Raw genomic sequence first — 25,805 nt, 5'->3', positions numbered from 1 at the left:
CGTTGGATTTGTCTTTGAAGCATTTAATCAATCAATTCCATGTGTCTGGTTGGATTTATCAGTCCGAGGCTGCTGTATTGAATAAGTAGTAAAGCTGTCAGGCCTGCGGGGAATATTGAAGCGCTGAAACTGGTGGTTTGTGTGTTTGTGTAGGTAGAGGGCAAGAAAACTCAAACACCCACACAAGGAATGCAGCAATGAGCCTGCATTAAACACTCCTGGATTTGTGTGTGTGTGTGTGTGTGTGTGTGTGTGTGTGTGTGTGTGCGTGTCTGTGTGTGTGTGTGTGTGTGTGTGTGAGATGGGGAGATTGTATCTATACAGCCGGTGAACTGATGCATGAGTGCATTCACGAGTGCTGTCGTGCATTTTGGTGTTGTAGGGCATGTGTTCGTGTCTGCCATGACTGGAGCTGCTTGATTGAATTTGACACGTTTGAGTGTGTGTGAGCATGTTCGTGTGTTTCCGTATTCATGAGGACCAAGTATCCTCACAAGGAAGTGAGGACACTGTGCCAGAAAGCTGGATTGTTTTAGTTCAGGGTGTGGAGTCATGTTTAGGTTTAGGTTGGAGTTTGGTCATCTTTTTTTTTTTTTTCTTTTTTTTTTTTTAACAGTTATTATTATTATTATTATTATTAGGGACTAGGGATTAATGTGTTGTTTATTTTCAAATAATCACCTAATTGTCAGTCTATAAAATGTCCGTAAATAGTGAAGGGATGTCTTTTTAATCATTTACTCATGTTATGTGTCCGTTTCGGCCCAGAACGCAGAGGTAACACACAGATACAGTCGAGCAGTTAAATAAGGTTTAATGAAGTTACGGGAACTCAGAGACACACAAACGAAGGAATTCAAAGCCGGGAAGCTCCTGACTGGTCCCAGGCGGAGGCGAGCCGACGTGGAGGGGTCCAGCAGTTTCGGGACACGAGAGAAGACAGGCTGAGGCGAGAATCACTGGTGGGTTCCTGAAGTGAAGACGGAAAGCTGCCGGGTGAGATTAGGCGCACGCTGACGCCGTGGAGATTAGCAGCAGGACTGAGCGAAGACTAGGAGGGAGACACAGGGTAAGTTACAGCAGGAATCACAAAAGGCAAACTAGAATACTATGAGCTAGGACCAAGTTACCACAGGGGTTGAAGTTAACGAACTGGCTCCGACAGGAAGATCAGCCCGGGTTAAATATTGCAGGTGATGAGGAATGAATGAGCTGCAGCTGCGGAGATCGGCTGAGCAGAGTTGAAGCGGCCACGCCCCTTGACCCAGATCTTGGACCACGCCTCCAGTACTCCACACAGATCAAACACAGACAGGACAAAAACACAAACAGACACACAGGGAAAAAACATCCCAAACAGGACAGGGAGAGAGCTGCCCGTAACAGGACCCCCCCCTCAACGGACGCCCCCTGGCGTCCAACAAAAAAAACAAAAAAAAAAAAAACAGGCAGAACCCACCCAGGGAGGGCGGAGGGGGCCTGGAGGAGGGACAACCCCAGAAACAAAATAAATCAACCCCAGAGTGGCGAAAGAAAGTCCGGGGAAGGCAGAAAACACTGGGGACCTGGGAACCGAAATACACTGGGGCACAACGCCCTGGGTCACAGGGGCTGAGAGAGAGAGCTCAGCAACAGGGGGCAGGGAATAGAGTCACTGGGACACAGGGAACAGAGCACAGGGCGGCCTCGGCAACGGGAAACTGAGAGGCCTCAGCGACAGGGGACTGAGAGGCGCCACGAAGGCAGAAGCCTTCAGGCGGCCTGCGACGAAGGCCGAACCCTTCTGGCCACCGGCGACGAAGGCTGAAGCCCTCTGGCGGCCGTACTGGACGTCGAAGGCACTCAGGCGGCCAGGCAGGACGTCGAGGGCACCGAGATGACTGGTGGCGAAGGCGAAGCCTCTCAGGCGGCCGAACAGGTTGGCGAAGGTGAAGCCCCTCTGGAGGCCGTCTGCGAGGGCGAATCCCTTCTGAAGACTAGCGGCGAAAGCGAATCCCTTCCGAAGGCCGGCGGCAAAGGCGAAACCCCTCTGGAGGCCGTCTGCGAGGGCGAATCCCTTCTGAAGACCAGCGGCGAAAGCGAATCCCTTCCGAAGGCCGGCGGCAAAGGCGAAACCCCTCTGGAGGCCGTCTGCGAGGGCGAATCCCTTCTGAAGACCAGCGGCGAAGGCGAATCCCTTCCGAAGGCCGGCGACAAAGGCGAAACCCCTCTGGAGGCCGTCTGCGAGGGCGAATCCCTTCTGAAGGCCGGCTGCGAAGGCGAATCCCCTCTGAAGGCCGGGCAGACCGAGCAGGAGAAGGGTCAGCTGGGCTGAAGATAGGCAACGGGTCAGCTGGATTGGGGTCAGTGTCCACCAAACAGGCAACAGGAACAGAGGTCGACGTCTGCACGTCAGCGGCGGTTCTGGACGGCTGCACGTCAGCGGCGGTTCTGGACGGCTGCACGTCAGCGGCGGTTCTGGACGGCTGCACGTCAGCGGCGGTTCTGGGCGGCTGCACGTCAGCGGCGGTTCTGGGCGGCTGCACGTCAGCGGCGGTTCTGGAAGGCTGCACGTCAGCGGAGATACTGAGTGGCTGCTAGCAGGCCGAGGTTCTGGAGGGCTGCTAGCCAGCCGGGGATCAAGGGAGCTGCTAGCCAGCCAGGCATCTGTGAGGCTGCTAGCCAGCTGGGGTTCAGAGTTGCTCCTAGCCAGCCGAAGCTCGGGGCGGCTGCTAGCCAGCCGGGATTCAGGGAGGCTGCTAGCCAGCCGGGGATCTGTGAGGCTGCTAGCCAGCTGGGGTTCAGAGATGCTGCTAGCCAGCCGGGGATCTGTGAGGCTGCTAGCCAGCCGGGAATCAGGGATGCTGCTAACCAACTGGGGATCTAAGAGGCTGCTAGCCAGCCGGGGTTCGGAGAGGCTGCTAGCCAGCCGAAGCTCGGAGTGGCTGCTAGCCAGCCGGGATTCTGGGAAGCTGCTAGCCAGCCGGGATTCTGGGAAGCTGCTAGTCAGCTGGGGATTAGGAAACTCGGGAACTCTAGGAAACTCGGGGACACTAGGAAGCTCGGGGACACTAGGAAGCTCGGGAACTCTAGGAAACTCGGGAACTCTAGGAAACTCGGGAACTCTAGGAAACTCGGGAACTCTAGGAAACTCGGGGACACTAGGAAACTCGGGGACACTAGGAAACTCGGGGACACTAGGAAACTCTAGGAAACTCTCGGGAACGCTAGGAAGCTCGGGGACACTAGGAGGCTCGGGGAAGCTGGGCAGTGCTGGGACACTGGGCAGCTTGGGGACACTAGGAAGCTCGGGGACACTAGGAAACTCGGGGACGCTGGGCAGTGCTGGGACACTGGGCAGCTTGGGGACACTAGGAAGCTCGGGGACACTAGGAAACTCGGGGACGCTGGGCAGCGCTGGGACTCTGGGCAGCTCGGGGACACTAAGAAGGCTGCTAGCAAGCCTGGGATCTGGGGAAGTGCTTACTAGCCTGGACTCAGGAGGGCTGCTAGTTAGCTTGGGCTCAAGGGGGCTGCTAGCCAGCCAGGGCTCAAGAAGGCTGCCAGCTAGCCTGGATTCAGAAGAGCTGCTAACCAGCCTGGGTTCAGAAGAGATGCTAGCTAGTGGGGAATCAAGAGGGTTGCTAGCCAGCCGAAATTTAGGGAGGTTGCTAGCTGGCCGGGGCTCAGGGAGATTGCTAGCTAGCCCTGATTCAGGAGAGATGCTAGCTAGCAGGGAATCAGGGGAGTCGTTAGCTAGCCGGGACTCAGGGAGGCTATTAGCTAGTCTGGATTCGGAGGGACTACTAACTAGCCTGGGCTCAGGAAGGTTGCTAGCTAGCTGGTGCTCCGAGAGGTTGCTGGCTTGCCTAGAGTCAGGGGAGCTGTTAGCTAGCTTAGCTTCAGGGGAGCTGCTAACTAGCTGTGGCTCAGGGAGGCTACTAACTAGCCGGGGCTCAGGAAGGCTGCTAGCTAGCCTGGATTCTGGGGAGATGCTAGCTTGCGGGGAATCAGGGAGGCTGCTAGCTAACCGTGGCTCAAGGAGGTTGCTAGCTAGCCCGGAGTCAGGAGAGCTGCACGCCAGCTCGGAGTCAGGAGAGCTGCACGCCAGCTTGGAGTCAGGAGAGCTGCACGCCAGCTCGGAGTCAGGAGAACTGCACGTCAGCTCGGGAACAGACGGGTTGCACGTCAGTTCAGGTTCAGAAACTCCGGTCAGCTCAGGCTCAGGTACACAGGTCTGCTCAGGCGCACAGGTTAGCTCAGGTGCACAGGTTAGCTCACGCTCAGGCACCCAGGTCAGCTCAGGCTCAGGTGCACAGGTTAGCTCAGGCTCAAGTACACAGGTTAGCTCACGCTCAGGCACACAGGTCAGCTCAGGCTCAGGTGCACAGGTACTCTGATTTACAGCTTGAAGGCTGGCTTTGGCATCCTCAGTACGTCTAGCACACTGAACTACGTACTGGTAAACAGTCAAAAAAGTCTCTGGCTCTCCTCCAGGTGTAGAACGGACAGGACTAGGCGTTGGCTGGAAGATGGACATAAAACCTGTGGTAACACTGCTTGGTGGTGGAGGAGTAGGGGTGGAAACAAATCTTTGAATCCATTTTGGAATTGCGTCGTTAAGCCAGGGCTTTTCTGACAACTTAACGCGGGCGAATGACAAAATTGAGTCCCTCTGGAAATCACTGTCAGCCTCCTTCCACATGGTTTTAAGCTCAATCATGTCACAAATGATCTCGTAAAGGTCATCTATCTTAGACTGTACATGTTTCACTTTTCCCAAGTCCGTGGAAGCTGCCATAGTAGAAAGCAAAACAATACTTGGGCACCCACCGGAAGAAGAAGCCACTCTGCTGGGTCCAAGTGGTCAGATCATTCCGTCAGGTGTGAAACCTCTGCAGGGTCCATGGCCAGTTCGTTCTGTTATGTGTCCGTTTCAGCCCAGAACGCAGAGGTAACACACAGATACAGTCGAGCAGTTAAATAAGGTTTAATGAAGTTACGGGAACTCAGAGACACACAAACGAAGGAATTCAAAGCCGGGAAGCTCCTGACTGGTCCCAGGCGGAGGCGAGCCGACGTGGAGGGGTCCAGCAGTTTCGGGACACGAGAGAAGACAGGCTGAGGCGAGAATCACTGGTGGGTTCCTGAAGTGAAGACGGAAAGCTGCCGGGTGAGATTAGGCGCACGCTGACGCCGTGGAGATTAGCAGCAGGACTGAGCGAAGACTAGGAGGGAGACACAGGGTAAGTTACAGCAGGAATCACAAAAGGCAAACTAGAATACTATGAGCTAGGACCAAGTTACCACAGGGGTTGAAGTTAACGAACTGGCTCCGACAGGAAGATCAGCCCGGGTTAAATATTGCAGGTGATGAGGAATGAATGAGCTGCAGCTGCGGAGATCGGCTGAGCAGAGTTGAAGCGGCCACGCCCCTTGACCCAGATCTTGGACCACGCCTCCAGTACTCCACACAGATCAAACACAGACAGGACAAAAACACAAACAGACACACAGGGAGAAAACATCCCAAACAGGACAGGGAGAGAGCTGCCCGTAACAACTCAATGATACAAAAAGCAAAACATTTAGGAAGCTAGCTAACTAGCAAATGTTTCTGCTCATGAAGATCGTGTTATTTGATTTAAAACTCCAGAACAGCTACTAAACAGATCTTTTAGTGTGATTTTGTTTCCTCAAAAAAGTCATGAAAAATAAATGCAAATGATTTCATGTGGCAAAATAAGTTTTCTGTCTTCTTTCATAACTTACATAATCATCTTGCGATCCCTCAGATTTACCTTGTGACCGGTTGGGGGATCCTGGCCTGCAGGTTGGGAACCACCTTTCATAGACAACAACTGAGACATAATAATAGAGTATTTTATGCCACCAAAATTCAATTTCAAATGGCATCATTTTTACTTGGACAAATCCAAAGGACAAAAATGCAATTTAGATGAACAAGTCACACCCTGCTGTCTGTTCCACATGAGCCTCAGTTAATAAAATAGTAGAGGGAGAAAAGGAGTCAGGGAGCTGAGTGGGGTTTGTGGGGAGATATAGAAAAATAAAAAACGTATAAATCCTAAATCCTATTTTTGTAATCCCCAATCCCCTGAGCTGTGATGGTGGGTGAAGAGGTAGATTAGCAGTCCGGCTGCCACTGCACTTTCAGGTGAATCAGACACTAACCCCGACCGCCCTGCTCGCTCGCTTGCTCTGTTTGTATGTCCCTCTTTCTACCGTTTTCTCATATGAGGATAGGACAGTCAGGTGCCCACATTGTCCTGAGTTTCCCTCTCACACATGTAGCAAACAGCAGGCGATTGTCCGTGTCAGACGCGTTCTCACTTATTGAAAATACTCTGATTGGTTTAGGCGAAGGGTGGTACTGGGTAGAGCGTGCAGGAGGCAGGACATGATGCGGATTACGCCGCGGTTACACAGTTTGTTTGTAGTTTGGTCATAAACAACGGAATCTATTGCCATTCCTTGAATTTGTCTGACGATTTTGGGTGGTGGACATTTTCGTTGGGGTCTTTGTGTAAATCAACCTTCTTTTTTCTTCACCCTCAGATGTTTGTTTTCTTCTGGTTTCGCGCCAGCCGCATGACAGAAGCGTCATCAACACGGCCATTCACTTGCCGTGAATTCTCCGGACAGTGAGCTGCTTTATTCACACATGAGCTCAATCGGACGATTTCGGCAGCAGCCCTTACAGACAGAAGTTTCCAAATTTCGTCATCTCTCCAGTTAGACATTACCGTCACCGTCTTTCATGGAAATTAAACATGTTTGTTTTCTTCCGGTTTTACGTGAGCCACACAATAGAAATGTCATCAACACGCCCACTCGCTTACTGTGAATTCTCACACGTTGGGCCTCTTTATATACAGTCTATGCTTTGGGCTCAGTCGGACATTACACAGACGTTGTACTAGGGATGGGATAGGGCAGGGTAAAGTCCTTTTAATGGCCGATCCAACTGATTCAACCACTTGCCTTCACATATACAACTCCACCGGGTAATGTCTTGATAAGGTCAGGGTTGCAGTACATGTGTGAAAAAAGGGGCTTATGTCTCTCGACCCTCTCTCACCCCAACAGCAGGAGGAGAGAGCGAGAGGAACATGGGCTCAGGATTGACCCACATCTGGCACGATTGAACCTTTTGCATAGTTTTTTATTCTGTTACACAGTTTGTTTTTGGTCACATGATGAAAGCAGGAGGATTTAGGTCATCTGTTCATTTCAGTTTTGTTAATAAAGGATCTCCTCCGTTCAGTTGAACATCTTTCACAGGAATTCTTATTAAGGGTTTTTTTTATCACAAAACAAGTGAGGTCAGGTGCTCAGGTTGTTACATAATATGATTTATTGTCATGTTGTGTTGTTGGAGGTGAATTTAGGACAAAACCTGAGCTATTTTTGAAGTTTAATTTCATTCATTACATGTGACTGATGGGCTTTTCCTGTTTCGGGGTGAATTTAGGTGACTGTAAAGTCTATTTTGCACACTGTGTGATTTATTTATTAAGGATTTTCTACCCGTAGCATGTAGCAGAAGGCAAATGTATGTGAATCCACACTTAACCAGTTACTTCTGCCTTTTCACACCAGAGCCACACATGTTGAAAATTAAATTTCCTTGTAGCACTGTCAGGCAATTTGATGAAGGCATCAACCAAATGACAGAGATGTTCCTGAAAGTGGAAACTAATATTCAATGAAAATTTTATGAAAACAGATTAAACTCCACAGCATGTGAATAAGACAGATAAGAATAGGACAGATAGTTTAATGAAAGGAATCAAATCCACAATACAGCACAAAAACCACAACAGTCAACATTTTTAATAAATCTCCTATCTCTAGTGATTCCCATAAACCTGCAGGACGCATAAATCAACTATAACACAGTTTGTTTGTTTGTTTGTTTGTTTTTCAAATTAGATTAAAACCAAATGGAAAATAGTGGTGTCAGTGTCAGACATTTTAGGTTTGGATGCTCTCTTAATTAAAGAAGCTCCTGCTAAGTTACAGCACACTTATATTTGGAAAAGGCAGGTATTAGAGAAATAGTTTGACATTTTGGGAAATGCTTATCAGCTTCCTGCCAGACAGTTCATGAGAAGATTAACACCACTCTCATAACTGTCCGGTAAATATAAGGCTACAGCCAGCAGCTGGCTAGCTTAGCTTAGCACAAATACAGAACTGTTGCTTTTAGATGACAATTTTACCTTGATTTGATTTATAGTTAATTAATCAGGAAGACAAAGACTCGTAATAACAAATCAGATAACTCTGAACTTTGCAACTCATCAAAAACAAGATTAACTTTAAATATAAACTACTGGTGACGATAATATACAATATAGTACAGAGCACAAGTATTCAGACCCTTTACTTTAGTAAAACTAGTAATACTTCATTGTAAAAGCACATTCAAAATTGTGTACTAAGGTTTTATGTGCAAAATGTACTTGAAATATTCATGGTACACACTATATAGCATGGTCCTTTTATAGCATTGTATATTAACATGTAAGCAGTATTTTCTCATATGATTTTAATTACTTTGTGGACCATTGTATAATAAAGTCTTATACTGAAAAATAGCTGGTAACTACAATCGTCAACTCGTCGACTTTAAGTAAAAAGCACAATACTTCCCTCTGAAAAGTAGTGCATTAGAAGTCAATAAAGTGGCATGAAAGCAAAGTACAAGTACCCCAAACCTGTAGTTAAGCACCGTACTTGCTTTCCACCAGTGGTGCTCACACTACCTTGCCTCATCACAAACCTTGACAGCTACAAAACATTAAGCAGCTTTTCTGTTTGAAACTAAAAGGACTTCTAAGGAAACTCTGAAAACACAGAGAGATATTTGAGGTATTTGCATTTGAATTTGCTGAGAGAAAGGTTGCATAATGCACTCCAAATCGAGGAATCAATTGAAAGTGTATAACAGCTCCTTTGGTCTTTTTTACTTTATTTCTATCACAATGAAAGATCTGAAGAGTAAAATTCATTCTTGAAAGTATGAGCACCCTCAATAAGATCATCACCATTAATCCCAGCTGCTCTGCTGTGAAATAAATCCAGCGATGGTGAAAGCCCACTGACACACAGTGAGAGAGAGAGAGAGAGAGAGAGGCAGGCCTTTAATTAACCTCTCTGGCCAGTCCTTCTAATGTGAGTCTAATGGGATCCACGGACCTCCATTACATCTCTGAGAGGGCTATCAGTCAGGTTCCAGCTCGCCGCAGAGGAAAGCCATGCAGCTCACATAAACCGCCCCACAGGGGCAGCTGCGGTGCCTCTGTCCATTGCCTACTTGCCTCTCTTTGTCCAAAAACAAAGGACCAGGTGGAGAGGAAGGCAGTGGAGGTACCACGACAACACGGTAGCAGGACATGTTCTATTGTCCAGTGAAACAAACGTTCCCGATTCAATTATTACCGTCATTGGACAGAGTCAGCACAGTACACTAAGGAATTCATATTTGATTAAACGGCAATGCACAATTAACATCCAACGGCAACATTCATTGTCAATGCCAGAGGTAATGTATCCTGGAAATGGGAAGTATTGGTGTGGGGGTCGTGGTGGTGGATGGGTGTGTAATACATTCGGTGTCCGCGTCACATTAAAGGCTTTCTGTGGATGTTTGCATTTGTTTTCTTTTTCTAGACATAACCATAACCCTATGCCTAACCTTAACCATGTGTTTTAGCTGTCAAACACTAATTTCATTTTTACATTGAATTTACTAATTTGGCAGACGCAAGCCGCGTTTAAAAAGAGGGACATTCCAAGCAACGGCAGATCAAGGAGAAGCCTCAACATTTAGCTCCATGTTCAAGTGCCGCAAGGCTGCAGGTGCTTTAGGTAATGTGTACATAGATAGCACAGAGAGAGAGAGAGAGAGAGATATAATTAGGTGAGAAAGCTTCATTGCTTCGTCCGCGTTTTTAATCTAACGCACCCGTTAATAAGACTTTGTGGTGTGCATGAACTTTGTAGTAATTTCTCCAATATAGAAATCGTATAAAAAATAGTTGCCATTGTATGTTAAAAAGGGTCATTAAATGTAATCCAGGATTTTGCATAATTGTCAAATTGCATTCTTTTCTGGTGAAAGGGCTGATAGAACATATATTTTTTTAATACTCATATGAATTCAAAGGTCTAGAACAATGCCAGCAAAATGCACCAACATGAATAAAAGTTTGTCATAATGTTAGTCTTTAACAGCACAACACACCTTCAACAAGTAAGCATGGTGGCATTAAGGCAATACCCCGATTTCTCAAACTCCATGTACACACCTTACCCCAGTTAAAATCAGAGTTCTCATTACCCGGCTAACAGAGTTAGAGAACTCCTTCAGTAACCGGGTTATTCCTCCATGTGTACACCTCAACCGGGCTATAATCGGTTTAAACGACTGCGCATGCTTCAACTGCTCCCCCCACTCTCCTGGAGTGGTTTTTGAACCGGACATAATCCGTCAGTGTGCTGTGAGTCGTACTTGTTGCAATGACACCATACAACAAAACAGAGTTACCCGAATCAGCGGGCCATCGGCATCAAAGAGCCTGCGGTTCGTCTGTTTTACTCCCCATCGAGGCAGCAGCAGACATCGGGAGTTGGCTAGGCAGATTGTCTATCCCCGGGGCTGTCAACGCTGTCTCGGCAAAAAAAATGTAGGGACCGAGCAGTAGTGATGGTCAAATGAAGTTTCGCGAACCACTGTCTTTATTTTCTGAGCTCACTAGATGGCGCTCTCTGTTCAACAAAGGGTTGAGAATACACTGAATTGCCATTCCTCTAACCTTTTTCTTTGAACAGAGAGCGCCATCTAGTGAGCTCAGAAAATAAAGACAGTGGTTCGCGAAACTTCATTTGACCATCACCACCGAGCAGCCCCCGCTGCGGCTGTTGGCTAACGTTAATGTTAGTTATCTAACGAAGTTAGCTTGCTAAATCCACCCAACACTTGTTACGGATAATGTTAAAATGAGCCAAACAAGTTGTCAGTCATCTGGCAGGAACACTGTGCTGCCCTACGCTGTGACAAGAATGTGTAAGTGAAACAATACGTTTTTAAAATTTTCCTAATTTAGTGATCGGTCTGTGTAATTCTAAACCGTCTCTGGTGTAATCAAAGATTCTTTATTTTGACATAGGTCAACCGGAAGAAAAAGCGTTACTCCGGTCATTCTCCCCATTCTTCCCCCGCTCATGTATACGGGGAGAACTGGCATAACCCGGTTATTCACTGCCCCGGTTACTGCTGTGCATGTAAACGCACAGTGTTAAACCTGGGCACAAAAGGTGTGACTGCCAAACAGAGGCACTTATCCAGATGTTCATTGGTCTGTCAGCTACAGCCTGAAGAAGGGTTTAGTGCTGGACAAATGCAGGAGAATCCAAAGTCTAGTCAATCAAGACATATGGGCTGGTCCAAACTTATTTGCAAAACTTTGTTGCACTATTAGAAAATGCTTCAGAAATGTATTTTACTACAGCAATAACACCCTCAACACCTGCACACTGCCATTACAATTACAACAGTGACACTCCTCAAGGGGATTATGTCTTATGTGTTGGCTTACCAATACATGTGTGCTGTCTGAAAGGTTTTCCTCATCAAGGAAGGAAATTACAAGCAGCAAGAACCCTTAACAATCTGTCATGGCATTAGCAAGGACACACTGTAGTGTACATCACAGCTAGTCATGTTTTATGGGAATTACCAGCATGGTTAACACACGTCTTCAATTTCGTATGCTAATTGTGTTAGGATGGTAGGAAGTATTGGATTAGAGCAATATTTCTCCGGGGGATTTGTGTACTGTGATTATGGCCACAGCAGTGATAAATAGCTCTGAGGTGCAGCTGAGTACAGTTTGAAGTCTCTATAATCTGAGGGAAGAATGTCCTCGAGGATTTTATGGCTTTTATGCAACCGTTAGATGCATGTGTGATGCTTTTGAAGTGTTCTTTGAAGCAGTGAGAGCACATATACTGTATATAAGAGTTGAAGGAAACTAAAAGGATGGCCAACTAGTTCTGTGATTTCTGGAAGCAATAGTCAAGTTTTTCGGGGAAGTGTCGGTGTCTAATCGATCTGATTCCTTGGCTGAAATGTGCTACACTTTGGCTTGTATTTTCAGTGCTGGAGTTTAAGCTGTTGTTGCAGTGCAGGTAGCTGCAGCAGCAGTTGGGGCAGTCCCAGTTGTGCTGATTTCTGTGGTTTCCACTCTGATGCATTATTGATTCGTTAGTGACACTGATAGTCCAGAGAGAACAAGACAGAGAGAGAAACAGAGGGAGCAATCGGATTGAGGCTACCTGCTCCAGAAGTGTGTCTAATTAGAAAGACAGAGCGAGAGGGCATCAAATAAATGGATACCGCAGCCCTGTGAGAGGGAGGAGAGGAGGAGCCAGGTCTTTCAAGCATCCAGGCGGAGTGACATCCCCCCCTGCTGGGGGAGAGAAACAACTGCAGAGTGATCAGATCAATAGTGCCACTCATCCTTGAAGGATAGGCCCGCCTGGCAGCAGCTCGCTTGTTTAACACAGACAAGCTCTCCAGACTGAAAAACAGAGAGCCCCTTTAGAAATCAAAGGGAAGTTAAACATTACTGCCTCTCGCCTCCTTTTCAATCACGACTGTCAGTGCGTCTTCAGGGCACCGAATGCAAATTAGTATTTTTAGATCAAGAAAGGCTTTCATTCAAATATATTATTTGTGAGGAATTATCTGTTCTGGAGTGCAATCAGTTCTGTCAGAAGCATCAAAAATAACTCGCCTACATGAGAAATCCCATTCAGTATCATAGTAAAAAAAAAAGGAAGAAGAACATTTAGCCTCAAGGTAGAAAGCTTCTAAAGCCTGACGACTGTTCCACTTCTCCTTCACCTCAACAACACAAGGACAGAAACAAGAGCGACCGTAGAGCCTTGAAATGCTTCCTCCCCTGCAGCTGGCTCTGTTTTTGGCACACTCGTTCTTCTGGGAAAAAAGAGATGTATATTTGAGAAGTGGCCCTGAGGGACGTGACCCCCCCCTCTTCCTGCGACTGTACACGCCATCCCGCTGTTTAAGAATTTCAGAGCCTTATTATGGGCACACCGACTTCCTGATTGATCGGCTATAATCAGCTCGTTAGCTGTGATTAGGAGTTTTTCGGCGGGGGGGGGGGATCTACATGCTGGTTTGCTCTAAACGCCTTGCTCTCAAAGGCATGTAAGAGAGCGCAGGGATTAAGGAGCGATCAGTCTCCCCAGGCCGAACTCAACCTCCTGATTGACAAGTGATGTCCTGATTAGAAGAAGAGGGCCTTAATCAACAGAGTGGAAGCCCTCGTTGTTTTCATCCAGCATGTATTCTGATGACACTTATGTCCTGAATAGAACTCACTGGAGCCAAATTACCATATTACCTCGCAGTTCTTTTCGTTAATATCCATATTTATGTGGTTGTCTGTTGGCTGAGGAAATGCGTTGACCTCTTGCCTTTATTATGTTCTTAAAAGCCACTGGATTAGTTAAAACATGAATTCTCACCAGGCTCTCCGTGTTTTTACAACTCTAAAGAACTGACCTTTTGCACTCAAGCACTTACTGATACTTTAACAGTTCATTCTCACTTGCTGTTGAATGAACATCAAGTGGAAATGCAGTGACAATCACTTTATAGAAAACAGAACTGTATTAAACTGTCCCCCGGTGGGGGACAAAATGTATCCCCCCCCTCAAAGTGATCAATGCTACTTCACCAAGAGACTATTATATACCTCAAATAGAAGTATTTTAAACTAAGTAAAGCGCTGTAACGTGAACAGTCTATAGTGCGATAGAACTATAAAATTCGAGCAGCAGTTGCTGGTTGTATTTAGCCGCTACAGAGCTCCGGGACGCCGGCTACCAGCGGCAGATGTTTAGCCGCCAATAGGTGACTGCGAGCCGGCTACAGACACAGGGACCATGGTGGTAGAGTTCAGCCAGAAACCGTGAGCGTCATGCGGCGCTGACAGTCAAGTTTAGGCACCAAAACGACTACAGTTAGGAAAAAGATTGTGCTTTGGGTTAAAACATTCCTGAGGAATGAACGAGTGTTTCCTGGGTGAAAGTCTTTTGTTTTTGCCGCATAGTGCAATGACAGTGCTGTGTTGAAACCACGTTGTGCTAATTTCTCTGCTTTCATCACAAATTACACCCTGTGTATTTCTACAGAACGCATTAATAAACCCAATCCCAGTGTTTGTTTACAATGACTTCCAGGGTAGAAAACTCCTGTGTCCTGTACAATTTAATGGCGCTGAGCAAACAGGGATGAGGAACAATTGGATACACTCTCATCTCGTTCATCTAAAATGCTTGTTTGATGCTTCCGTACGTCCACACTATCGCTAACGTTTGGTTGGAGACCTAATTCACCTGTTGGGCCACAGACTGAAGAAAATGACACCACCTAGGTCTGACTAGCAGTGAGATGTCGCCATTCGTAACGCTAGATTTGATCAAAGATGCTAGCAAAGCCCCATAGTATTTATATTACATTACATTACATGTCATTTAGCTGATGCTTTAATCCAAAGCGACTTATAATTAAGTGCGTTAGACCTTGAAGGTGCAAACTCCAGACAAGTAGTAAGTGCAAGTCTCTTAGCTTTAAATAGGTAATGCTACAAAGAGCCATATCAAAGTGCAGCATCAAGAAATATATATATTTTATATTTTATAAAAAAAATGCCATACAGCTCCATTATTGTCCAAAAACTATTGAAAACACATCAATGAGCCACACTGTTGTTCTAGCTGACATGTTCCTTCATTATGAACACACACACACACACACACTATAGTTTATTTTGTCTTTATCCCACACACACCGTCCTGCAGCCACAAATACTCACTAGAGCACCAAATGTGGATTCATCCACGGCTGAAAGTAGTCCCCAACAAATGTACTATTTCCTCCTGTTTGAGTAGCGTTTGATTAAATCTACAGTGACCAGCTGTTTTAGGAAATTACTAAGCCTTTATTGAAAATTAAGCTAAATATTTGTGGGCTTTATGTCAATGAAAAGACCAAAATATTTGTGGTAAACAATGTGGTTTTAGTCATTTTATGATTTGTTGACAGTAACAAACATATATAATATCACCAGGCTTATCCTTTAAATTGAAATTGAAATTGAAGATTATTTTAATGTGAAATTACACAGTGTTTCTGTGGAGGGCTAGCATGAAAACTGTTTTCATTGTGCCCATCTGACATTAAAAGGCTAGACTGAACCCTTCATTAAGCTGAAGTCAACCCTAACTGACATTTAAACATCAGATTTAATGCATGAAGCAAAAGGTGTCGTAGCTTCCCTGGAATGTTATTTAGATCAAATGCTGAAACTGAAAGAGAATGTAAGGAGAGAGAGAGAGAGAGAGAGAGAGAGAGAGAGAGAGAGAGAGAGAGAGGAACGGTGCAGCAGATCATGTGGATAATCATTCCAGGTCAGCGGCTTGATGAGCGAGAGACATTAACACACCATGCTTTAATGCAACTAGGGACTCCAGTACAAACAAATGGAGGAGAGAGAGAAAAGCAGGGATGGACGGCTGGATCACTGGATGGAGAATCAAAGACGACATTGACAATGTATTTAAATTGCATAAAAAAATGATGAACAAATAGACCCTGCCCATACTTCCAAAAAATTGCTGTGTTCATGTAATGTTTCTGTATATGCAGAATCTCTGCTGGGAGTCACTGGGACCATGGGAACACATTCTCGGGCATATAGTCCATCCCAGCTGATATCAATCTTACCAGGCTTAGGGAGTAACGGAATACACGTAGCGGCGTTACGGAAAAAAAAAAAAGTAAGGTTTACAATTATGACAAACATTTAAATCAAAAAGTAACGGAAAATAATCAAGTAACATTACTTAAATGTTCTAAAACTTTGATTAGGTTACTTACTACATTCTTTACCAGGTACAGTAATTAGTAATTGTACAGGAACCCTCCCAACCCTGACTCTAACCCATCACAAATTAAAATAAAATGAACATTTACACATAATACTATGAGCAGCTCTGGCTAAAATATTAGTATCTGTTTTTTGAAATATCTTTATAAGCAGAACCGCAGACCAATCTACTCAAACATTCCTCTCAGCTCCCCAGAATCCACTCACCGCTGACAGATTGATACTGAAACGTTCCTAAAAAGCCTCAAATGGCCCTAATCGAGGAGAGATGCAGAGGGGAGAACATGGAGGGGGAAAGGGCGGAGGACTGCGTGAAATGAATCCACCAGAAAATGGATCAGCAAAAGGCAAATTTATAATATGTTTCCTTCCCCACCGCTCGGCTAGAATTGCTTCTGGCGGGGAAATCATGAAGCAAAACGCAAGCCGAGGAATTCCTCCTCCGGCCTCGCTCAGGAGAGACTGATGCCGCCGTTAGTTGGGGCTGACACCTTTCCGAATCGTGTTTTATGCAAATGCGGGTCTCTAAAACAAGTATCCAAGGGTAATATTTGCAGAGGAGATGGCGGAGGATAGCAGGCCTGATGCAGTTTGCTTTCTGCTTCCTGCTAATCTTCTCGATTAATCAGATCAGCAAAGGCAGAGATATAAATGCTTCAATCGGGAGAGGAAAGCATGATGGATGAGTGAGCTAAGGGGTCCTCTTGCTCTCTGTCTTCTCTCCCTTCCATCTCTTTGCCTCCCTCCATCACTCAGGTTCCTTTTTACAGACGATTTTTCTCTACATCTTTTCAGTCCTTTTTTTTTTTTTTAACCATATTTCTCTCGTATCACCTTTTTATTTAATGCTTCCTATCTCGTTTCCATTCTTTTCTGTTGTCTTTATCTCTGCCTCTTACTTTCTCTTTTTATCTGGATATTCAGCTTTGTCTTTCCCTTTTCCCATCTCTCTACTTGACTTCCTGTCTTCTTCTATTTTACCATCCTGTCTCTCGCCCAATTTCCTTTTCCTCCTCTTTACTTGATATTGTTCACTCCTCTTTTCCCTCAATCATTCCAGGGGCTTTATCAAAACAGCCAGTTCTCATGAACCAATCGTTCAAAAACCTACGAAAAGTTAAGCACTGTAATTCGTAAGCATTCCACGTTTTTATTTATTTTTTTCTGTATTCACCACATTGACGGCCGCTGTATAAGAACGCGGCTGGCCGCGAAGGGGGGAGGTCAGGGAGGATTGGTGGGCGTTAAGATACAGGACTTTCAAGCCAGAGAGCGGAGGGAAAATTAAAGCCTTTCACCCAGGAAATGTGTGTTCCTTAGGAGTGTTTTAATCCAAACCACAATCTTTTTCCTCATCTTAACTGGTCGTTTTGGTGCCTAACCTTAACTTTTGCCGCAGCAAAACGCTAATATTTTGTGGACTTAATGTAACCGTAATGTCCTCCCAACGACCGGCAGTTCTCGATGCTTTGTACACTGCTCAAAGTCACCTATTTTCAGGTAACTGAACCAACAACTATCGCTGATACAGCGGAGGTCTGTATAAAGCGTCATGAATAAACCGCAACGAAATGCAAAAAAAAAAATGCTGCTGTAAAAAGTACTGATATTTACCTGATGGAAATTTAAGACAATTCCTTCAGTTATTCTGATACATTTTCACACGCCAAAAGGGACAAGATGAGGCTGAGCCAGTTTGAATTTGTCCTGGAAGTACAAGCCCTGCATTTGTGAAGAGCTACTCAGCCGTGCCCATTATGGCAAGAAGATGAATTCTGTGTCAGTGACAGGGCAGAGACCTCCCCTGACCCACTGACACAGAGCTCTGTAGCCGAGGCCAAGGCTGTCGCCCCGATGTCATGAGCAGCTCCACCAAGCCCAGATCACTTTCAAGACACGGCAACATCTCTGTAAAATGTTCAATTAATTCGTTTTCATGTTCATGTCGTAGCTTCGGCAAGACGTCACTGAAGGGACTTTTGGGTGTGTAGCTTAATTACGTCTTTTCACAGTCCTATACTTTAACAGTTTTCTTCTACAAACACACGTACTTTCTGGACTCGCAAAATGATCTTTTAAATTGACAAAAAAACGTGTGATATTCATGTTTCAACTAAAACAGCATCAGAAAGGTCTTTCACCGTGAATTACCATACATATTTTGTCCGAAATAAGGTCCCATGGTGGTCCACCGGAAAGGGAGGGACTTCATCTCTCTATTGTTGTGACGTTGCCATGTTGCCACCTAAATCCTATCACCGGTGAAAACAGAATGAATCTGTGTGTGTGTGTGTGTGTGTGTGTGTGTGTGTGTGTGTGTTTGTGTGTGTGTTTTGTGTGTTTTGTGTGTGTTTCATATTCAATGACCTGCGAGTTAATCGTTATTGAAAATCGCGCTCCGTGCAAAAAGGGCCGTGAGGTTTGTAAATGCAGAGGGAGGGCGGGAGGAGAATGATGGAGAGAGGACGGAAAAAAGAAGAACAACAACGAAAGAAAGGAGGGAAAGAGGAGTAAGCTGCATCCTAAAGCAAAGCCATAAATTGCCTCCCTTGTCTCACCCAAAGGGCAAAAGCTCCATCCCCCCAACTGCTTATCTCCTCTGTCCTTCCCTCCACCCACCCACCTACCCATCCATCCATTCATCCTCCGTCCATCCATCCTCCATCCATCCATCCATCTATGAACTGTACAAGCCCAGTCCTTGATGCTTTAGATAGGGTTCCCAATTAGGCATGAATGTAATGAATCACCCGGGCCATTCAATGGAGGAGATTTAGTTTCAGTCGGGGGGGCTTCTGACTGAAACAGTGTCTCAGTAGAGCTGCAAAATATTAATCAGTTAGTTGTCAGCTATTAAGTAAATCGCCAACTATTTTGATAATCAATTAATCTGTTTGAGTCATTTCCTTATAAAAAAAAAGAAGTAAAAATACTCTTATTCCAGCTTGTTAAATGTAAATATGTTCTAGTTTCTTCACTCCTTTTAACATTAAACTGAATGTCTTTGAGTTGTGGACAAAACAAGACATTTGAGGACGTCAGCTTGGACATTGATTGACATTTTTCACCATGTTGTGACATTTCAAGACCAAACAACTAATCGATTAATCGAGAAAAGAATGGACGGATTAATGACGACGATGAAAATAGTCGTTAGTTGCAGCCCTATCTATCAGACTGCAGGGCTTCCTCCTTCCTCCCTTATCGTTCTCTCTTTTCCTCATCACGTCTTCTCCTCCCTCCATCGCCCTCCTTCATTGCGCCTCCTCCTCACGTCCCTCCGCCCTCCACATTAATCACATGGCAGGGAGAATAAAGCAGAGCATCTGTAATAGTTTAGCAGCGTCACCAAAGGACGGCCAGAGGTCGGCTAGCATCGTGGCTAATGTGTAAGACACCCGGCGTGCGTGTGTGTGTGTGTGTGTGTGTGTGTGTGTGTGTGTGTATTAACAGTAATAGATGGCTTGGTGTGGATGCAAGGACAGAACGGGGACATGGATCGCTAAAAATGGATCGCTACCTGGTGGTCTGAAACATACACATATCTATAGATACACACACTGACATGCATGCATATACACACACATACACACACACACACACACACACAGACACACACAGAACCACACAGAACCACACACAAATACACACACACACACACACACGTATGAATGCTACACATACAGCACACACACATTTCCCCTCTGTACTCGCTTTTGCCTCATTTAATCAGATTTTTAGGGGCATATTCAAACTCTTTTCTGCCTTATTCAACCTTATTTTTGTTTATTGACTATTAATTTTGCCCATCGTTCCCACTGCTGGAAACTAGAGGCTGTTGTAACAAAACAGAGCTGAGCCACCTTTTTTTTTACTGGCTGGTTGATTTGGTCTTGCTGCAGAGGTTTTGTGTCGAGCGTTAACTTCCCTAGCTGCCAACAGTTCCTCCTGCTTTAAGGCTGCGTTCCTGCTTGTTTTGTGATCACAAAATGCCCCTCTTTTGTTACCCAGAATGCACTGGAAAGATTCCCTGCTGATAGGGTTTCCCGCAGCGGCCCCCAGCGAACACAAGTCGCATTCATGCATGGATTTTTTCAACATCGACTTTTATCAAAAATGTGAATCCAAACAAAGATGACTCCTTGTCATTGGAGGGCTTTCTGTCTGCTAATTTTTAATTTCATGGCTGTTGTTTTAACTTTGTAGGGCATTTTGAAACGCCTGTTATTTTCATAGTTTGGTTTCCACGCACGCACACACACACACACACACACACACACACACACACACACACACACACACACACCTTTAGTCTCTTAGCACATCGCAGTGTTTATGTTGGTCTCTGAACCAGATAAGGAAGTCATTGTGTCTCCTGTAATGAAAAGGCAGGGTGACGGAGCAGATAGGGTTTTCAATATCTCACCGCGCTCGGGTGGAAACAGGACGCACGCGCCATAACCTTGACTACAGCGCTTGTCAATCAATTCAATCTATTCACAACCGCCCCGACTCACCCCTCTCGATCTTCCATGACGGGAGAGATAAACACGCTCGCCGTTCAGCTGCATCTCGTATTGATGACTTTTACACAGGCGAGATACGAGCTGCGTGATCAATGTTCAGCTCATGATTTATGAATCCACCGTTTGGAGCACTTTCTGTGTGGAGGGTAAAAGTTGTCCTCTTGTCTGCACACTGCTCCTGGTGCTCCACACTGCAAATACGAGCAAGTTAGGTTAGTCAGAGACTCGAAATAGGTGTAAACCACAATGGTTGTCATGAACAGGAAGAGCAGGTATAGATAAAGGATGGATGGATGGAATATCAATAATATTTACTCTTAACCCCCCCCACACACACACACACACACAAACACACACACATGAGCGAGTGAGAATATGTTAGGCCATTGAGCATTTGGTTCAGAGAATGGGGTTTAGTGTTTTAACTATTCAGAAAACGTGTAATATGTTTGTTTGTTTATGTACGCACCAGTCGCCAAGGCACCTTACTGTGGCAATAAACTTTTTTTTTTTTTTGTGATTTCTGATGTCAACCTTTTCCATCCCTCCTCTGAATCCTAGAAGGGATTACTAACCATGAAGACGGCAAATCTGCTCAATGCTCTTCCATGATGTGTGGACAAATACCAATCAATCAGCCACAACTGACCATTGGAAAACTGTGCTCTCTGTTGGGACAGCAGTGCCGTTCTGTACATGTCGTGATGCTAACGTTTATGTACTGCTGTGCCACACAGCAAATGTCACATCATAAAGCAGCTTTTTTTGAACAGAAATGAACATAGGACATATCTTACATACTTGACATTCATTAAATACTACTTATTTACATCATTTTCTAATGAAATTAACAAGGTATCCACATTTGTGTCACTATATTATTTAATCACTGATGTGTTCCATGTGTTTTCTCCAGAATTCAAATTGTGGTTTGCTTGTAATTAGAAAATGCAGTTACACTTTACTTGAAGGTATCTACATAAGAGTGACATGACACTGTCATGAACGCGTCATAAACATTATAAACAAGTCATAAATGTTTATGACATAACACTTCTTTTAGTAAGTGTCATTCGTTTTTTGTCATGACAAGTTATGGTTAGGTTAAGGTTAAAATGCAATGCCCAGGATGGGTTAGAGTCACTGACTGTTAATATTAATGGACAATGCATCCGGTTCGGCGAAGTGCTGCAAATGCGGAAGTGCCTTAAACCTGCATTCTGTCTGAATTCCAGCAGGGGGAGACACATGCGGTTGCAAAAGGAGGTCTGTTTCTGTAGAAGTATGAGAAAGTGACCCACTTCTCACTTGATTTATTACCTCAGTAAACATTTTCATAATGAGTTTATGGTCTCAATCGCTAGTTTTAAGTCTTCTGCAACACAGAATGATGTTCATTTTTTGAATTATGGTCTCATTGATTTTTCAAATTGGCGATAAAGCAGGTGTTTTAAGGCATTGGCTATGATGTGATTGCCAGTGAAAGTGTGTAACGTAACGTAAAGTGTAAGCAGCTCCTCCCTCACTCCTCCCTCTCGTCTAAAATCGCCACATCCGCAACCAGGATGGCTGCGCCTGTAACGGCAAACTCGACGACTCATAGCAGATCTCCACAAACCAATGGGTGACGTCACACATGCGCTGTCCATTAATATTTACAGTCTATGGTTAGGTTTCATGTGTCATGACTGTGTCATGACAGTGTCATGTCACTCTATTGTAGATACCTTCAAGTAAAGTGTTACCAAAAATTCTTGTGTTGCAACAGGAAGGCTGAGTTAAAAGACCAAACACTGGTGTTTTAAGTCTTTCAGTGATCGATCCACATCAATGTACTGTATTGAGGATGTATTGGTACACTCCCACTAGTTTTATGGTAAATCAGGAAGCAGTGACAGAAATATTAGAGACTGGAAAACAGGGAATGTAACCACAGTAATTTAACCTAAGATATCTAGTTTAATTCAGACACAAACATGCTTTATGAAACGTTTTGCTTTCTCACTTTTCATCCTCACTTCATGTCATCTGGAATATTTTCATGTCTGAATTAACTGAACTGAAATTGAACTGACACACACACACACACACATATACACACACACACACACACACACACACACACACACACACACACATACACAACTCCAACAGTTGCATGTACTCACCTCTAACACACACACACACACACACACACACACACACACACACCTCCAATAGTAACGTCTTTCTCTGGTTCCTAACAGCCTGAGTCTTGGCCTGTGTTGCAGGAGGATGAGACAGGCGAGGGGCGCTTCAGCTTCCCCGGCTACGGCATGGGCCCCGCCTGCCTGCAGGCCAAAGACGGCATGGCCATCAAGGGCAACAACAACAACGCGCCGGCCTCGGCCGCGCCCGAGAAGACCATCGAGGAGATGAAGAAGCTGTTCATCGGCCGGGCCAAACGCATCGACACGGTGTCCCGCGTGGCCTTCCCGCTCGTCTTCCTCATTTTTAACATTTTCTACTGGATCATTTACAAGATCATCCGCAGCGAGGACATCCACAAGCAGTAGTGGAGAGGCGGAGGAGGAGGGCGAGAACAGTGCGAAGAGGAGAATGCAGAGAAACAAAACGAGTGTAGGAAACAGCGAGAGATGACTTCAATAGAAGATTATTATTGCCCCTTTTTTCACGCCAACCACGCCTCCTTTCCTTGTCTTCTTCCTTCATCCTCTTCCTCGGTTGGTCGAGGATAAGTCGCTTTCTGTGGCAGTCGCCTTCCTCAACCCTACCTGACACCTACTAGACATTATTTGAGATGTTTCTTGCTTTCTTTTCCCCTTATTCTACTCTCCTACCCCAAAATCCCAACTCATTCCGGCTCTTTACACCTCCTGAATAATCCGGACCAGTGCAATAGCAATGCAGTAAAATGCATGATATATGAATGTGGCAATATATTACTGAAAAGATGAACATTTTTCAATTAAACACAGACTTTTGTGAGGCACACCCGACAAACTGTGTGGGCGTTGACGGGCTGGAAAGAAAGAAGACGAGAGAGTCTTGTAAAGAGTCTTGTATTTGATTTTAGGGTTTTCTTTTTTGTGTGAAGACAGATATATAGTTCTATATGAAAAAAAAGTGATGTTGGGACGGGGTGGGGGATGTGCCAGAAGCATACAGCAGTGTAATATACTCATTTATCTATCATAAATGGGAGGAAAAAAAAAAAAACGTTATTTGCAAAGACGGGCATCTGGAAATGAGGGGGGTTTTCATCCCAAAAAAAGGAGAGGAAGGCGGATCGGTGCTTCCATTTATAAAGCGATGCGAGGATCACGCATTCTATATATCTCGATTTGCTTCAAACGTGTATTGCAAGCTCTCCTCAGCGCTTTTCCTCCCCGCCCCCCCGCCGCCAACACCACGAAACCTTGAACTGCAGAGACACTTGAGGTTCGCTGCTGCCGCTGTCAGTCATACGACTGGACAAAAAGAGAAAAAATAATAATAATTTAAAGAAACACTGTACGAGCAGTGCTGAAGATTTTGAGACAAAATATCTCATTTATCTGTGGTCAACGTGTTCCTCTACCTGTCCTTCATTTATTTCATATTGCATTTGTTGTTCTTTTTGGTTTGGATCTTTGATTTATGTGCCAAGTAAACACGTTCGCAGCTCCGACCTTTTTGTCAAGAGGAAGGCCAATGGTTTGACGTCAAGCGACGTCTCCTCGCGGGCTTCTTCAGGTTTTTTTTGGTTTGTTTTTTTTTAAAATCCCTGAGACATTACTTTGTTTTCATCGACTGGAGCGAATCCATCCGGGACAGAGTCAAAATGAAGATCCTCGTTTGCGTTCCTCGTTGTGTTCATCGGGACTGAACCACAGATATGTTTACATCTTATTAGTGCTTCCTTGCTTTGACCCCGCCTTAATGTGACACCCCACCCTTTCCCCAGCTGAGAGGACATATGTAGTAAATGATACAGATTATAGCACCTGTTATACCTTAATTAACTGTATTTCCATCTCATTCACACGCACCAACTGTAGCTGCAAACGCCATCTTTTATGAAAAGCTGCATCATCGTGCACATGGGGTATAAAAAACAGATTTATTTTTTTGCCATAGCCATGTTGGACGGGATTTGATCATTCTGCAGGTCATTTGGTTTGATTGACGTTTTATCAGATGACATTTTTCTATTTTACTTTGCGCCAGGCTTCTCTATGCAATGATCAGTATATGCAATTATAGTTTTTTCCCTTCCTTTCAGCAACTCCCATCTCCAAAACGCAACCTTTCTGTGAGTTGTCTTCTGGCTCATTCATCCCAATGTTACACAGTCTGTCAATATTATTGGTAAATGTGCAAGCAATGGAGAAGCCAAAAGGGATAAAACACAGTGATGAAGTGGCAGCCTGTCTGGGGACTTTCACCCAACGCATGCAGATGACTGTACGGAGAAATGTTTTATTGTAGAAATCAGCAGCAAACAGAGTGAGCCAAACATCCGAGCCAGTCAGAACTTGGAAAAGTTCTGACTGGCTCACAAACGGATGTTTCAAATTTTTCTGCATTTATGTTGTCACGCTGCATCATTTATTCAAAAAATTGCTACGCACTTTTTTCTTTCATAAACACCAGACAATTACAGAGAGGTTTTAATGCAAGCGGGGTGAAACAGACATTTTCCAAGTTTGTAGCAAAGCACGACGAAACATAAAATGAACAATGCATAAGATTTATTCTTTTCTCATTGCAAATTTGTCTTTTGAGTGTCTGTCCTCAATTTGTTCATTTAAAAAGTGTGTTCAGCTAGGCTAATAGCCTCCCGGCTCCTAAACACACACCAGATTGGTATCGATCTTCTCATCTAACTTTGAATCATGACATTTTCCAAAATGATGAACTATTCCTTCCCCATACGGTGTTCAGTGAGCCACTTCACTGCAACTGTTTGCTCTTGTCTCCGAAGAATAGTGTTGGGCATTGTTGGATTTTAACAATTCTGATTCCAATTCCGATTCTTCCTTTTGATTGCGGTTCTTATCAATTCTCGGTTCCGATTCTTTAAGGGGTGGAGTTGAAACGAGTCACATGCTTATTTCACAGATAAGAGGAACGTTTTATTATGATTCAGTGGTGATTTACAGTTTTTACCAGGCTTTTTTTTTAAAGCCACACTACAGCGCCGCTTACTGCGCTCTGTGGCTGCTTCCCAACAAGCACCTGGAAGTACGGCGGCCTCCACGGAAACCAAAACTTGCGCGTGTTACATTTGGAACCAATGATCAGATTC

At 44.9% G+C, this 25,805-nt stretch overlaps 1 protein-coding gene across 2 annotated transcripts in view; it reads left to right on the top strand.

Annotated features, from left to right (window-relative positions):
* glra1 (glycine receptor, alpha 1) overlaps window positions 1-23,776 on the top strand; it is a 137,438-nt gene extending 113,662 nt beyond the window's left edge. For both annotated transcript variants that reach the window (XM_031317114.2, XM_031317113.2), the window contains one exon: window positions 22,786-23,776. In XM_031317114.2, the coding sequence (XP_031172974.1) occupies window positions 22,786-23,070 (285 nt within the window). In that variant the 3' untranslated portion in view covers window positions 23,071-23,776. The remainder of the gene's footprint in view (window positions 1-22,785) is intronic.
* The last annotated feature ends 2,029 nt before the right edge of the window (window positions 23,777-25,805 follow it).

The sequence above is a fragment of the Sander lucioperca genome, chromosome 1 (genome assembly GCF_008315115.2).
Source record: "Sander lucioperca isolate FBNREF2018 chromosome 1, SLUC_FBN_1.2, whole genome shotgun sequence".
In the NCBI taxonomy this organism is placed as follows: domain Eukaryota; kingdom Metazoa; phylum Chordata; class Actinopteri; order Perciformes; family Percidae; genus Sander; species Sander lucioperca.
This window is presented reverse-complemented; position numbering and strand designations above follow the sequence as displayed.